The sequence below is a fragment of the Triturus cristatus genome, chromosome 5_2 (assembly GCF_964204655.1).
Source record: "Triturus cristatus chromosome 5_2, aTriCri1.1, whole genome shotgun sequence".
Taxonomy (NCBI): Eukaryota; Metazoa; Chordata; class Amphibia; order Caudata; family Salamandridae; genus Triturus; species Triturus cristatus.
Window position 1 is genome coordinate 1,017,540,807 of NC_140588.1, and position 15,362 is coordinate 1,017,556,168.

The window sequence follows — 15,362 nt, forward strand, 5'->3', positions numbered from 1 at the left end:
TATTTTTTACAAATTTTTGGACACCACTGTTCTCCTAGAAATTGCACACAATATTCAGTGTTCTCAAACTTGTCCCTTTTCTTGAGGGCTATGGTGCTGTGTAATTGCGCTTCTAACCTGTGATACTGAGCTGGAACACTTGACTTTGCTGGGTTGTCTTTGCCGGGATCCTGTTCTCCACTTCACAGTAGTAGTCCCCAGAATGAGAAGTCTGAGCGCTTTCAATAATGAAGGAAGATCCACTTGTCAGAAGGAGGTCTCTGGTTCCTCCCGCCCCTCGCTTATTCCATCTGTATGTAATAGGAGGTGATCCTTCAGCGAGACATGTAAACCTCAACGTAGTTCCTTCTGAAACTTCAAACAAGGATCCTGTCGGCTGGATAACAGGTTTAGTCACAGCAACTACAATGTCAAAAAAGCAGAAAAGGTTAATTTAGATATAAAGAAAACTGAAAACTAGACTTTTTAATTTGTTATGGTTGTAACCAGTATCCACTCCCTCTATATTAGTCATTACAAATATGCTATTTTTTACTTTAAATAATTGCATGGAAAATTGTAATAATGAGGAGCCTGCAGAAATGTGGAAACTGTAAGATATTTTAATAGTAGCTCTAGGGTCAGTGGCTCGGTTACAGCACAATGCTGGGTTTGCACAGTGCCTACACTTCCTTTGCTGTAGTGTAATTACAGTAAAACTATGTAAGATTACACAGAGTTACGCTTGGAGCATAACCCAGCATTCAGCTCTATTTCCTTAGAACAAAATACACCCTTGCGTCCAAAATGGACCGAGGATGTATTTTGCGTTCAGAAAAGTAGCTCTAAATGCAACTGAACAGGAAAAGCAGCAGCTTGCGCTCTGTTTCTGTGCTCTTGCGGTGGCGTATTTTCCACAAAATACTTTGAATAACGGGAGTGGACACAATTATGTAATTGTTTGTAATTTTGCGTCACAAGAGTACCTCAAAATTACCAAAATGACTTTAATTACTCCAGCATAATTCATATTTTCAGCCGTGGCTACTCTACATGACAATCAAACAAATTTTTAAGGATGCAATGAAGGTACTATTCCAGCACAAACATGAAGGCGTCATTCACAAATTTCCCAGTGCAGCGCATTTTGGAATATGGTTAAATGTCACTCTGCATTTGCAGAGGCATTAGTAGCAATGCCTGTACAAGTGCAAAACGACATCAGCACATATGACTCTTTGGGGGATATTTACAAGGAAATGGCACAGTGCGGCGCTGCACACAATTTAGCAGCGCCGCATTGTGTCATTTAAAAAATGCAGGGATGTGCCGTATTTACAAGAATACGGCACACCCCTGTGTTTCTCCTTGCACTGGCACTAAAAAAGCTGCCTAGCACCAACACATACACCCTTGCACCAGGAATGTTTGTTTATGTGCAGAAAGGGACACCTTCCTGCACATAAACATTCTTTAAAGGCGATTTGCTCTTTCTGCAGAGAAGGAGCAAAAACAAAGAGAAATAAAAGTATTTATTCTCGCTGCGCTAATCTAATGCCTGCTATTCAGTGGTGTTAGTTTTTGCTGCTGCCTCAGATCCTTGTAAATCTGGGTCAGTGTCAAAACCCATTGCACGCTCCTTTCACGCAGATACCTGCATGAAAGGGGACGATATTTACAAAGAGGCATTAAGCAGCACAAAGTAGCCTAATGCCGCTTTGTACATATGGAATATGTAATTGCGCCACAGGAACGTTGGAGAAAATGGAGTTTCGGTGGCGCAATGCCCTTGTAAATATGCCCCTTTGTCCATCAGACAAGTTTGGGTGGTCCAGTCAATCAAGCATTACTCTTGCATGGTATTGGGCATCACAGTTACTGCATATTAGATCATCATCAGCCAGCAACAAATATTTAAATCACGGAGCTTTGGTGACTGGATGATTTGATTTTGTAAATATCAAGTTGCAGTAGTTTCTGCCTGAAGTTAGCAGAGGAGAGAATTTGTCACTTCTACAGAGTAGCACATGCAACTGATTTCAAATCGCAGAACTTTTTACTTTCTGCTCAGAAATAAGCACCAGAAGGAGCATGCATAATGTGGTTAAGAATAATCCAGACATGTTTCTGCTCCAAGCATTTATAAATAAGCGGTTAGGCGATGGGACCAATTATGCAAATGTACTTCCAGCTACACCTGCCGGTAATTATCATAAACATTTTCAGTAGCTAAACGCTGCAGGAGTGATCAATGCTAACAAAGAGGCAATAACAATGTTGCCGCCAGTTTTACAAACATCTTAATAATACTAATAATTGATATTATATTAAATATATTCATTATGTTAGTTAATGATATTAAATCAATTAAATCTGATTGATATTAATGAAATATACTACTACTTCTACACTACTACTACTACTAATAATAATAATGTAATTATTATTAATAATAATTGTTAGGCCTGGAATCCTTAGTGTGGTTTTCCCCCTACCTTTCTGCCTTCACCGTCATGTTTTGCTGACTTCATTTTTCGCTGACTTTAGGATTCTGCACACTTTACCACTGTTAAACAGTGCTAAAGTGCTTGTGCTCTCTCTTCAAAACCTGGTAGAATTGGCTTATACCTAACTGGAATTTTTAATTTACTTGTAAGTCCTAGTAAAGTGGCACCACCTGTGCACAGGGCCTGTAAATTAAATGCTGCCAGTGGGCCTGCAGCACTCATTGTGCCTCCCACTTAAGTTGCACTTTAAACATGTCTCAACTCAACCAATATGGCCTCTGCATGCAGTTTAAAAACAACCATCTCCGCCTGGCAAAACAAACCTTTTTCCCGGCCCAAACCATCCTTTTTAATACATATAAGTCACCCTTGGGGACAGCCCAGAGGGCAGGGTTCAGTGTATTTAAAAAGGTTGACATTAACTTTTTAGTGGTAGTAAAATACTTTTAAAGGCGTTTTTACTACTACAAGACTCTCCCAAATGATTACATTGGAGCTACCTTATTACATTTAATGAATGATAATTTCCAAACGGAAGCAGGTTACCTGTTCATGTTTGGTGTTATTGGAATTTTATTGGAAAATCCTCTTGCATGCTGAAGTCAGATTTTAAATTAAAATTTTGAAAATGCCACTTTAAGAAAGATGGCATTTTCCTGCCTTATTTTCAAAAACATATAAGCAGGAGATAGAAGCAGTGATTCATTCTGCTTCCGAAAGTTAACAATCTCATAATCAAAGGGAAATGAATCAATTGTATCAATATTCCAGAGTCTTAAGAAAATTATTTCGGAGACCCTCAACCAAACAGCCACAGTCTGTAGTATATATGTTTATTCTCCTCTCATGTGGTGAGGTGGATAGAATCATCATTGGGTCTTATCACTTGAGGGTTCAGTTTTTCAAGTGATTTACCATCCTCACAGGGAGGGAGACTGTCTGGGCAGTGGCAGTTGTGAAAGCTATTAAAAATATCTCCTTTTCTGTATAACAATGTTATCAAAAGAAACAGCGGTGCTAAAGTGGATTAGTTATTGGTCTACTGCACCTTATGTGCGGTCAACATGTTTTGGCCAGGGAATGCCCATTCGGGTCAGGTGACCTTCATCAGGACCAGCGTGTCAGTGAGTGGTTTACATTTTAGAACACTCCATGTCTAGTAAGAGTAAGTTGAATCACTTACCCCTCTTTGTCAGTGAGCACAGTTGCTCGTACCTGATGAGGTCATAGGCACAGACATTTGCCTATGACTTTAAATGGAGGCTGAGAATCATTTGTGGGACGCAGGTAACGATATGATGAGCCATACTGGTGACCGTCTCCACCGTCACTTCTGCTGTCATCCTTCTCCCGGATGTTTCCTGCCTTAGCCTTTTAGTGCCTGTAGCTTGTGACCCCTAAGGTAGGCTGGACAGCCTTAAGGGCACGGTGCAGTGTAGTTAAAAAAAGTTGGACATGTACGTTTGAGTTTTACATGTCCTGGTAGTGAAACACTCTTAAATTAGTTTTTCACTATTGCAAGGCCTACCTCTCCCCTAGGATAACAATGGAGTTACCTTATTACATTTTATAAGTGTCATTTCCAAATGGGAACAGGCAAGCAGTTCATATTTGGTGTCTCTAGAATTCGAATTTAAAATCTTAATTCATAGTGAAGTCGGATTTAAAATTACAATTTTGAAAAATGCCACTTATAGAAAGTTGGCATTTTCTTGCCTTTGCCATTTGGTGCCTGCAAACTGTCTCTGGGTCACATGACTGAATGCAGCTGACAATTGGGCTTTGTGTATTCCTCCTAGACAGCGCCACACAATAGAGAGCTTAGGTGTGCCTGGATGGGCCATCACAGGCAGCTGGGCACAGCCTTACTCACACTTGAATAGGATGTGTCCTGCCTCCACACAAAGGGCTGCATACTCCCTCCAGTTAGTTTGGAGCCAGGACACGGAATGCAGGAAGCTTGTGGACTTCAAAGGGAAACCTCAGAAGCTTCTCCCACTTCAAAGGAAAGCCCAGGTATAAATATTGGACCTTAGACACCAACTCTTCAGTATACTTCCGAACCTGTGCAAACTCTGCCAGGAAGAATGACTGCTGTACTGTTGAAATGACTGTCACTCTGCTGGACAGCTGCCCTGCTTGACTACAACCTTGCTAGACTGCTGCCTTGTTGGATTGCTGCCCACCTGCTCTTCTGCCTGAGTCAAATAGATTAGGACCTGCACCTGAACCCAGGACTCCCAGAGTGACTCCAGGGTTAGTCTCCTGGCCTCCTGTTCAGAGCCACGGGCACATACAAGGCTCACAGCCACCTGAACCAGCACCCAAATACAGCTGGAGCCAGACCCTGACCCCCAAGTGGTGTCTCTCAGGTCATTGTCCCTTGGTGTGACATCAGATAGGTTGAATTTAAGTTTTTGGGCTATTTGTGAATGAGCCCGTTGGTGCCAAAACCTTGTCACTCACACAATACACCAATATGAAGTTACATCAACCCAAATCTACCCACTACAGCATCAACCATTTGCGGAAAGTGCCACCGCGAAGCTCTGACACACTTGTGATGACAACATAATCTTTGTGCTACATCGACAACTCTCCACCACACCAGACCTTCTCTTCACTATACATTGACGACTGTCTGTGGTGCTTCTCCGCTCCTCACGGCCCCCTCCTTGAATAACAGGACTCGTTGTGCTGGACTGAGAAGGCAACTTTTCAGCTGGGCTACCCTGCTCGCTGTATCCGACCCACACTCCATTGTGGTCGGCTTGAACGTGTGACTTTCTTCCGGTCTTGCACGACCAGATAGAAATTATTGACAGTTTGGGCTTTATTATGGTATTTTCACTTCAATCTTTAAAATTGAATATTTCCGGTTCTACTGATTGGATTTTTGTCATTTTGGTCTTGATGTATTTATTACATTCTGCTCTTTGTCTCTAAATTGGTGTAGGATATGTCTTTCAATGGGTTTTCAATTTATTACTGTTTGAAGTGCTTCATAAATACGTTATACATTGTCTCTAAGTTAAGACTGACTGCTCTGTGCCAAGCTACCAGGGGGTTGAGCAGGGGTTCATTTTGGGTTTGTTTATGTCTGTTAGACCTGGCACCATTGGCGTTGGTCTCCCTTCCATTTTTTGCTATTGCCTCCTGTCTTTATTGCTATATATTTTGCTGGTCTAGATGCTTTGGGCACTGTGCCACTGCTATTCAGTGCCACGGTGCAAGTGCTCCCTATTGTAAAGTGTTATATTGGATTAGTGACTCCATGATTGGTTTATTTGATTTACTTGTCAGACCCTAGTACAGTGCACCATGTGTGCCCAGGGCCTGTAAATCAAATGCTGCTGGTGGGCTTGCAGCACTGGTTTTGCCACCCACAGAAGCAGCTTGTAAAATGTGGCTCCGGCCTGCCATTGCAGAGCCTGTGTGCAGTCTGTGACTGCCATGTCGACTTGGCAAGTGCACCCACTTGCCAGTCCCTAAACCTTCCCTTTTCTTCACATCAGGCACCCCTAAGGTAGGCCCAAGGGCAGGGTGCATTGTAAGTATAAGGTAGGACATGCCCTGGTGTGTGTGGCATGTCCTAATAGTGAATTAAATCCATTTTTGTTTTTCACTATTGCAAGGCTACCAGTCCCTATAGGCTAGAATGGGCATTTTGATTATAACATCTAATAATCCTAACTGACCCAGGGAACATGGTAGAAATTTGAGTTTAGTATGCCTGAACTCAGAATGATAAAATACATCTTTTAGTGAAGTTGGTTTTAACATTCAGTGTTTGAAAATACCACTTTTAGAAAGTAGGTATTTTCTTGCCTAACTGTCCAAGCCGGCCTCTGCTAGGTTGTGTATTCCATGTCTGGTTTGTGGGTGAGAGGGGCTGGGGGATTCCAGAAGACAGGGGGAGTCAGCACAGGGCTGAGTAGACCTATCTGCATGTAGAGTGGTGGGAGGAGCTGCACCTGGTTCTGAATAGGGCTGTGCCTGCCTTCCACAATGCTGGCTCCACCTCCTGTGGTGCATCTGATGTCCCTGGCCCACACTGTCAAAGAAAAGAAGGAGTCCTGCAAACAAAGTGCTCCAGGACTGCACAGAACTGGTTTTGACTAGGTACAGACACTCGCTGCCTTCAGAGACAATGGATATTGGTGTATAAATACTGGGGCCCAGACACCAAGACATTAGATCACTTCTGGGAATCAAGACGACCCCTTTGCCATTTAGGGGTCCAAACGTTGACAATTATAATGGTTGTTGACTGTTATAAACTCTATATGTACCTGGAACTGCTATAATTGATGAAGCCTTTGCTCGACTCAAGGCTTAATTTTACATTTAGCTTATCTTTCATATTATTCTTTTCTGTGCAATTCTCCACTGTGGTAAATTATCACCTTTTTGTGTCGTTTGTTTCATTTGGAGAACCTTAGCTGCATGTTTTTGTCTAGAATAAAGCTTATGGATTATGATTTCAATGGATAGGTATTGATGGTATATAAATAGATACGTACCATACACGCTCTTTTCCTCACACACCGCATTGTCCCTTATTTATAAATTTTTCCTAAGTTATTCAGAAGGAACATTTGTGTTAGACGATATTACATATCCAGATTCTTGGAGAACACTGGGTGTGCCCCTTTTTACCTTGATGAGTAAGAAACTAGCTAGATTTTAGACAATATGTTTTATCTTCTACAGAAGATAGTTTCAAAACATTTTCAAATGAAATAAAGTTAAAGTAATTAGTACTTTCACCATTAGTACAGCATCTTACCATGTTATGACGTTAGAGGCAGATTTATCTCTGTTTTGCGTCACTCTTGCGCCATGGAAGATGACGTACGGTGACACAAAACCTAAAATCAGATTTACCAAGTCACGCAAGGCCACCCATTGTGGCCCTGCGTTGCTTGGTAAATCTGGTGTAACACAAATCAGCACAGGTCACTGCCTGTGTTACACTGCATGGTGGAGGCGTTACATGGGTGGAGAATGGGTGTTGCTACACATCCACCTATGCAGTCTGGGGCATTCCCAGTTTTAACAACACCGGTAGACCTGGGAATGCATCAGAATTGTACGCCATCCTACCACAGGTGCAACAAGGGGAAATATCTTTATTTCTCCTAATCGATTCCTCTTTCCAAGGGTCTAATTGTGAGTGGCTTGCTAAATTCCATAATGTGTCTAAACCCCTGTTTATGCAAGGCAGGGTATTACGAGTTTGGTTTTATTTAACGTATCCGATAATTACCATATGCCTTAAATAAGCTAACATTAGTTAAATTTCAGCAGGTCAAACCTGCCGAAATTTAACAGTTGAAATCATATGGTATTTACTATTTCATGTATATTTTGGTCCGTTAACCCATTTGCTGTGTGCGATTGCTGCGTACCTCCCTGGTGCGGTGCACATTCAATGACCGACACCAGGGAGAGCCCCCTTTGCACAGGAGGTTTCCTTTTTTTTTTTCTCCCGGGGGAGATGCGGAAAGCTTTCCACGTCTCTTTCTGCCCCCCTCCTGCCTCTTTATATATATAGAACCTCAAGACCTGGCTCTTTGACTCAACCGGAGCTGCGCCCCACCCCCTACCCCTAGTGCCTTGAGACCCTCATGGGTGAGTAGCACGCTTTATAAACCCCTGATTGATATATATATATATAAATATATCAAACAAAAGTGGGCTGTCTTAGCACTTCCTCTCGGCGAACCAAAGACAACACGAGTCCCAAATTCTTAGGCACGAATATTTTATTCTTAGAGATGCAAAATCTGACGCGTTTCGGGCGGGTGCCCTTGCTCACAGATTGTTGGTTATCGGCCATGACTCTATTTTTTATATACAAACGCTGTGTAAACATCACACGTGATACTAAACATAGACAACATACTATTTGCCACTTTTTTGCATTTTCACAGGGTGAGTCTTTCTTCTACATAGTCAAATATCATCTGACCGTTGATATTAAAGAGATTTTCTGTTTGCGTTATTTTTGAGAAAACATGTGTACTTTTTATCGGCATCAATGCAATATTTTCTTATAAATAAACATCATTTTTTGACCATCAATCATAACGATATTTTCATAGTGTTACTTTACGTTCCTTTCCCACTATTTTGTGAGGAATCTGCAACCAATTCATATACGTATTTGTAGCCTGTATTTATGACCATGTGCATAAATCGCTTTTTTTTACAAAATTCGCTTTTTTTTAGCAAAATTCGCTTTTTTTTAGCAAAATTCACAAATAAATATATTTTTTCAACAATGTGCAAAATACGCAAGTAGTAAACATATACATGTGCAACAATACGCAAATAAATTATGTAAACAAATGTATTTTAGATTGTGAAAATTGCGCTAATGTTGGCTATAATACATATTAACTATGTCATAATGGTTGGAAACACAATATCTGTATACAGCCTGAATGCTGAATGATTGAACACGACCTGATTTTTTGATAAAATTAATTTTCAAACGCATTATTTCATCTCTTTTATAAAAACGAAAGAATATAGACCCTATTTTTTCCCCCATTTTTTGATTAATTCCTAAAGTGCAATAGTGAAATGTACAACCCACATAAAAACTGAAATGCTTTTTATATAGACAAATTCCCCAAAATTGGGCTTAATTTGATATATCAAAAAAGTCTTTTGTTTATAAAAATTATTCTACAATAAAAAAAGAAAAAAAAAGGAGTAAGATCAAAAGTGCGGCAGGGAAGGTGCCTGATTGTAATGTGTGCAGATCTATTAATTCCTGCTTTCCTGATGCCGTCTATTTTAGAAAATGATATAAGTCCTCCATGGTATTGAGTCCGTTAGGAAATTTACTATCTAGTTCTAGAATTATTTTTGATTCCATCCTTCTCAGCATTTTGTCTCTATCTCCTCCTCTTCGTGGTTTTGGAATTGCTGAGATTACAAAATATTTGAGGCACTGCAAATCATTATTATGCACAGACTTAAAGTGTCTGGCCACTGGGTACGAGCTATCGCTGTTAATGATTGCCCAGAGATGCTGGAGGATTCTGATATGCACCTGTAGCTTAGTGCTGCCCACATATCGCAGGCCACAGGTGTATGTCAGGACATAGATGGCATACTCGGTTTTACAATTGTAGGACCCCTTAATGTTTACCATTTCTGGACTAAATGGGGTGGTATATTGTGTAGTGTTAGTTCCAAATCTGCAAACCCTGCAGCTGAAACATTTGATCCCGGCCGGGACTGCAGCCACATTTGATTTTTACTTAATTCTGGAAAACTTCTACTGATTTGAGTTTTCATGGAAGGTTCCTTCCTATATGTGATTGTCGGAGTATTGGGAAGTCGAGGAGCTAGAACTGCGTCTGTTAATAGAATAGGCCAGCTATGTGTTACAATAGACCTGATCTTCCTTTCTTGGCGGTTATAGGTGGTTATAAACCTCGGGACTGAATCTAGGTTGCCTGTCACTGTATCTGTATTCGTAATTTGATCATTTCTCAGTAGAGATTCTCTGGACCTAGCCTGCATTTTGTCAAGTGCTTGATTTAAAATGACATCTTTGTATCCTCTTTGTTTGAATCTTTCTAGTGCTTGTGAGGTACAATTGGCTAAATCGAACTCTGTGCTGCATATGCGTTTGAGTCTCAATAATTCCCCGTGGGGGAGGTTATTGATGACATGTTTGGGGTGAGCACTGCTGGCGCGTAATATGGTGTTTCCAGAAGTGCTTTTTCTATGGAGTTTGGTTGCTATTTGTCCCTCCTGAAAGAAGACCTTTACATCTAAGAAATCTACTTCTTGTTTGCTGATGGTCGATGTCAACTTTAGATTTTCATGATTGATATTGATTTCTCTAATGAATTTCTTGGCACTGCTTTCATCACCCTTCCATAAAACAAAAACCTCGTCAATGTATCGCATCCATTTTAGCACTTGGCCAGAGAAAGCCACATGGTGTGTGCGCCTGAGGACCTGATCCTCCCACCAGCCCACGTGTAAACACGCTGGGAGAGAAGCAGGCCCCCATCGCCACTCCACTCATTTGTAGATATATGTCATTGCCAAACATGAAATAATTATTGTTTAAGCACCAGGTAACCAATTCCACAATCATTTTGTTATGACTATAACAATGTGCTGATCTGGTTCCTGGGAAATATTCTAATGCTTTTAACCCAGTGTGATGTTCTATACTAGTATACATTCATTCAAAAAGTCTTTATTTATGATTATTCATCTTAAAAGACATACTATACAAATCAATTTAAAAAGCAGCAATCAAGTTAATACATCATAATTAAAATGTGGTGACACAATTCATAAAATGTAAAATGGTCATAAAATCAGCTTTATAAGTAAAAATGGAGGGAAGCAAGTTGGGCTACAATCCTCCGCTCCTTTCCCTGATTGCCCAAGACCAACTAAGAAATTTGGCTACACCAACAATAATTAAGTCTTTGTCACCAATTTTTAACAACCTTTTAGCAGACAGGGCAGAGGCTGTGCCCAGTGAGCGACACAAGGGTTTAAGCCATGTGTTCCTAGGTAATTGGTAAGCTGGGCAGACATAGAGGAGATGGATTATGTTTTCAGAATGCTCAGGGCAGAACGGACACCTGTCTCCCAGGCCTGTTTTCCATTTTCTGGTAAAATCCCTTAGAGGGAGCGTTTCCACCCTGAACTGGTGAAACAGCCTACGATCTCTGGGCTTTGTGATCAGGTCCCAATAAGCTTCAAGAGAGGGTTCGTCTTTAAAATCCAAAAAGGCTCTGGTCAAAGGAGAGTCCAATAGTATGTTGATCCTTCTTGATTTAACCAAACTCCAGAAAGCCACTCTTAAGTCCGATTTTGATGGAATTACAGTAGATGACGGGGAAAACCAGAGGTCTCTCATGCCCATATCTATAAGGAGGTTTTTGATGGTTTTTAGCCATGAAATCTTATTGGAATGGTCCAACCCCCTTACTTCGAGTAGGGCCTTAGAGAATTGGACTAATTCCTGATTCGACCACAACCTTCTCCAGAAATATAACATTTTTAACTTGACGACTTCCTCAATTGGGTTGCAACCAAGATCAAACAATAAGGGAATTCGTGGGGTCGATTGTGGGAGTCCTACTAGCGATCTAAAGAATTTGTTCTGGGCCAGTATTAGGTCTGACAAGTTGCAATTCCCCCAGATTTCTGCACCGTATAGAACGGCTGGGGCGATTTTCGTTGAGTACAACTTGATTACTGGGGCTATAGGTTTGGTGATGGATAGCCTGTGTTCTCTTAATAAAGCTCCCGCCAACTGTGAATGTTTTAAAGCCAGAAGCTTCATCTGGGGGGCCCAGCTCATTTTCTCACCAATGGTTATGCCCAGATAAGTGAAGACCTTGGCCTGTTCTAGTGGCTTCCCCCCCATAGACACTTTTGCTGCAACATCACCTGCCCCATGAAGGACCATAAATTTAGTTTTGTCCACATTAATCTCTAACTCATGTTCTCTGCAGAAAGCCTCAAATCGATGTAACGCCCGTTGTAGTCCCTGACGGGTTTTAGATAATATCAGGGTGTCATCAGCGAACATGAGTAGAGGGACCCTTTGTCCATCTAGTTTAGGTGCGTCAGTGGGATGGTCCTCAAAGTAGTGTACTACACCGTTAATAAATAACGAAAACAGTGTGGGTGCCAGGACGCACCCCTGCCGGACTCCCTTCTCGACCTTAAATCTATTAGTGACTTCGCCAGGGTTCCCCCACCGAACCTGAGCATAGTTAGAGCTGTGGAGCTTGACCACGAAGTCGACTAACTCCCTGGGCATCCCTAGCCTGAGTAGGACTTCCCATAGTTTGAATCTTGGGACGAGGTCAAATGCGGATTTTAGGTCCACAAAAGCTGCAAAGATAAGACCCTTGCCCAACAAGACCTCCTTCCAGTAAATTAAAACAAATTTAAAAACCTGATCCAGTGTCCCCATGCGTGCACGAAACCCTACTTGGAGGATAGATAAAATCTTATTATCGTCAATCCAACTGTGTATTCTACCGAGAATGACGCGGGCGATAATTTTTTGCAGTGCATCAATGAGGCTTATTGGCCTGTAATTCCCTGGGACAGCACGATCTCCTTTTTTATAGATCGGTATTATTTCTGCGCCCGACCAGGATTCGGGGAAAGAAGTTCCCCCGGCCAGGGAATTCATTAAGTTGGTAATGTAGGGGACCCAAAGATCTTTATCCTGTTTAAACAGGTCTGCAGGAATGCAGTCAGGACCAGGGGCCTTGCCGCTAGGTATATTTTTTAAAACCGCTTCAATCTCCTTTGTGCTAAATCTTAATGGAACCTCTATTTTAGTTTGTAAAATTGCGGGACAAGGAGTTCGAACTGGGCCCTGTTGGTATTGTGCCTTGAAGTGGGCAACCCCACTGTCAGGTTCCACATTATTGTTTGGGGCTTGAGTCCTTCGTCCATCTCCCCGCCTTATTAGGTCCCAAAAATGGGACATATTCCTGCCTTTACAGGCTTCCAGCAGGTCCTTCCAACGTCCCTCATCCCACTCTTTTTTAGCGTGTTTTATGGTGGATTTGTAATTGATCCGTGCCTGCTTAATCAAAACATAAGACCTAGATTTAATAGCAGACAAGAGGGCTTTGTGGGTGGACCTACAGTGAGCGTTATACCATGTGATGGGCTCATGTTTCTTTTTACTCCCCATGGGTTTTATGTTAATAAAATATGTCTTAAGCCTATTTATGAGGTCCGAGTGGATTTTTGGTAGTTTATCGTTAAGGGACTCTTGTGTGTTGCAGGTGTTTATTTCGCCCAATGCACTTGATATCAGGGCCCTTATACCTAGCACCTTGGTCTCGTCCAGTGCCACCTTGTCCCATTTAACTCGTCTGAAGTCGTTACCAATTATTAATGGGGCACCACTTTTTATTGGATTACCACTGGTCTGTTGTGCAAATCCCTGGATATCCACTGTCAAAATCAGTGGATTGTGATCACTTTCTGGCCTAGTTTGTATAACCATGTCAGACACGATATACCAGATTTCCAGGTTGACTAAAATGTAGTCGATTCTACTTTTCGTTCGACCGTTGTTAAAGGTCGGTGCACCCTGGGCATCAGATTTTGTTCTTCCATTTACTGCCCTAAGACCCCTTTCCAGACACATTCCTTTAAGCTGGAGCGCTGCCTCGGTCCATTTGTTTATTGGTTTGGAGGTTAACAAGGGGATGCCCCAAAGGGCATCCTCCTCCTCACTTAACTTACCATCATCGCCATCCAGGGGTTCAAAACATGTATTAAAATCCCCCAGGATGATCAAGTTGTTTTTAATGGAGCCTTCCGCTAAAAGGGATTCCAATACTGACTAAAAGGGATTCCAATACTGCTAAAAGGGATTCCAATACTGCTAAAAGGGATTCCGCATCCATTTTAGCACTTGGCCAGAGAAAGCCACATGGTGTGTGCGCCTGAGGACCTGATCCTCCCACCAGCCCACGTGTAAACACGCTGGGAGAGAAGCAGGCCCCCATCGCCACTCCACTCATTTGTAGATATATGTCATTGCCAAACATGAAATAATTATTGTTTAAGCACCAGGTAACCAATTCCACAATCATTTTGTTATGACTATAACAATGTGCTGATCTGGTTCCTAGGAAATATTCTAATGCTTTTAACCCAGTGTGATGTTCTATACTAGTATACAGTGATTTGATATCAAGAGTGATAAACATCAAATCTTCAGTCTGGGGAATATTTCTGATCTTTCTTAAGAAGTCACCAGTGTCTTTAATATAGTTTGGCAAACTTGTTACTAGGTCCTGTAGGAAATAATCAATATATTCAGTGATATGTTCCACAACACTTTGTATGGCTGATATGCTGGGACGTCCAGCAACTGGAAATGTTTCTTTGTGCACCTTTGGTATTAAATATAGTCTTGGTAGAACTGGATTTTCCACTTGCCCGCTGTTAAGTGATGAATACAATTGATATCACTATTTTCAGTGAAATTCAATATATTCTGAAAACAGCAAAATAAGGGCAAAAAATTACTTTGTTAAATATGAAAATATGTGTACTGTATTCTAAAATGTATTGTTAAATATTACTACTTTTTTTATTTTTTTTCAGATCTAGAAAGAAAATTTAGGAAATTGAATCCATTTTTCTTGTAATTAAAAAAAACTCATTTATTTCTAATTAAGTTATTTTGTTGGTCAGGTAAGTTTAAAATATCTGTATTTCTCACCCCTTCACTTTCATGCTCCCTTTTCTTCAATTCTCCTCACTCTGCTTTTCTCATTCCCCTTCCCTCTCTCTTCTTCCTTTACTGCTCTTTCGTAACTCCCTCATTCCTTCTCTACTACTCCCCTAGGTTTACTGCCTCCATCACTATTTTTTCAACCCTGTTTCTCTCCCTGTCTCCATATGTCTCAGTCATTCTAACTGCCTTACTCCTTCTCAGTTCCTTGCTCTCTGTCTCTGTTTCTGTCTCTCTCCCTTTGTCTGTCTTACCCTTAATTTCCTTAACATCTCTGTTTCTACCACTCCTCCTCTCTCCATCACTCATCTTCCATCTATGTTAATTTTTTAACCTTCTCCGTCATTCTCCTTCCCTCACCTTCCCTAACTGTCACTATCCTTTACTCATAGTCACTCCTATTCTACTACTTCACATCCTCCTGTCTGTATCTCACACCCCTTCACCTTTTCGCATTCTTTCCTTCACTCTCCCTCACTCTCCTTTGATCATTGAAATCCTGACTCCCTTTCTCTCACTCCAGTCTCCTAAATCCCTCCATCCCCTCACTCCCCATCTCTTACTTTCCCTTACCCCCTTTTCTAATCCTCATACCCCTTATC

The 15,362-nt window shown here is 41.3% G+C and overlaps 1 protein-coding gene across 1 annotated transcript in view; it reads right to left on the bottom strand.

Moving 5' to 3' along the window:
* Positions 1 to 15,362, bottom strand: part of LOC146829599 (hemicentin-1-like) — a 454,493-nt gene that overhangs the window by 290,425 nt on the left and 148,706 nt on the right. The window contains exon 3 of the mRNA XM_085608301.1: positions 118 to 402. Coding sequence (XP_085464427.1) covers positions 118 to 402 — 285 coding nt within the window. The remainder of the gene's footprint in view (positions 1 to 117; positions 403 to 15,362) is intronic.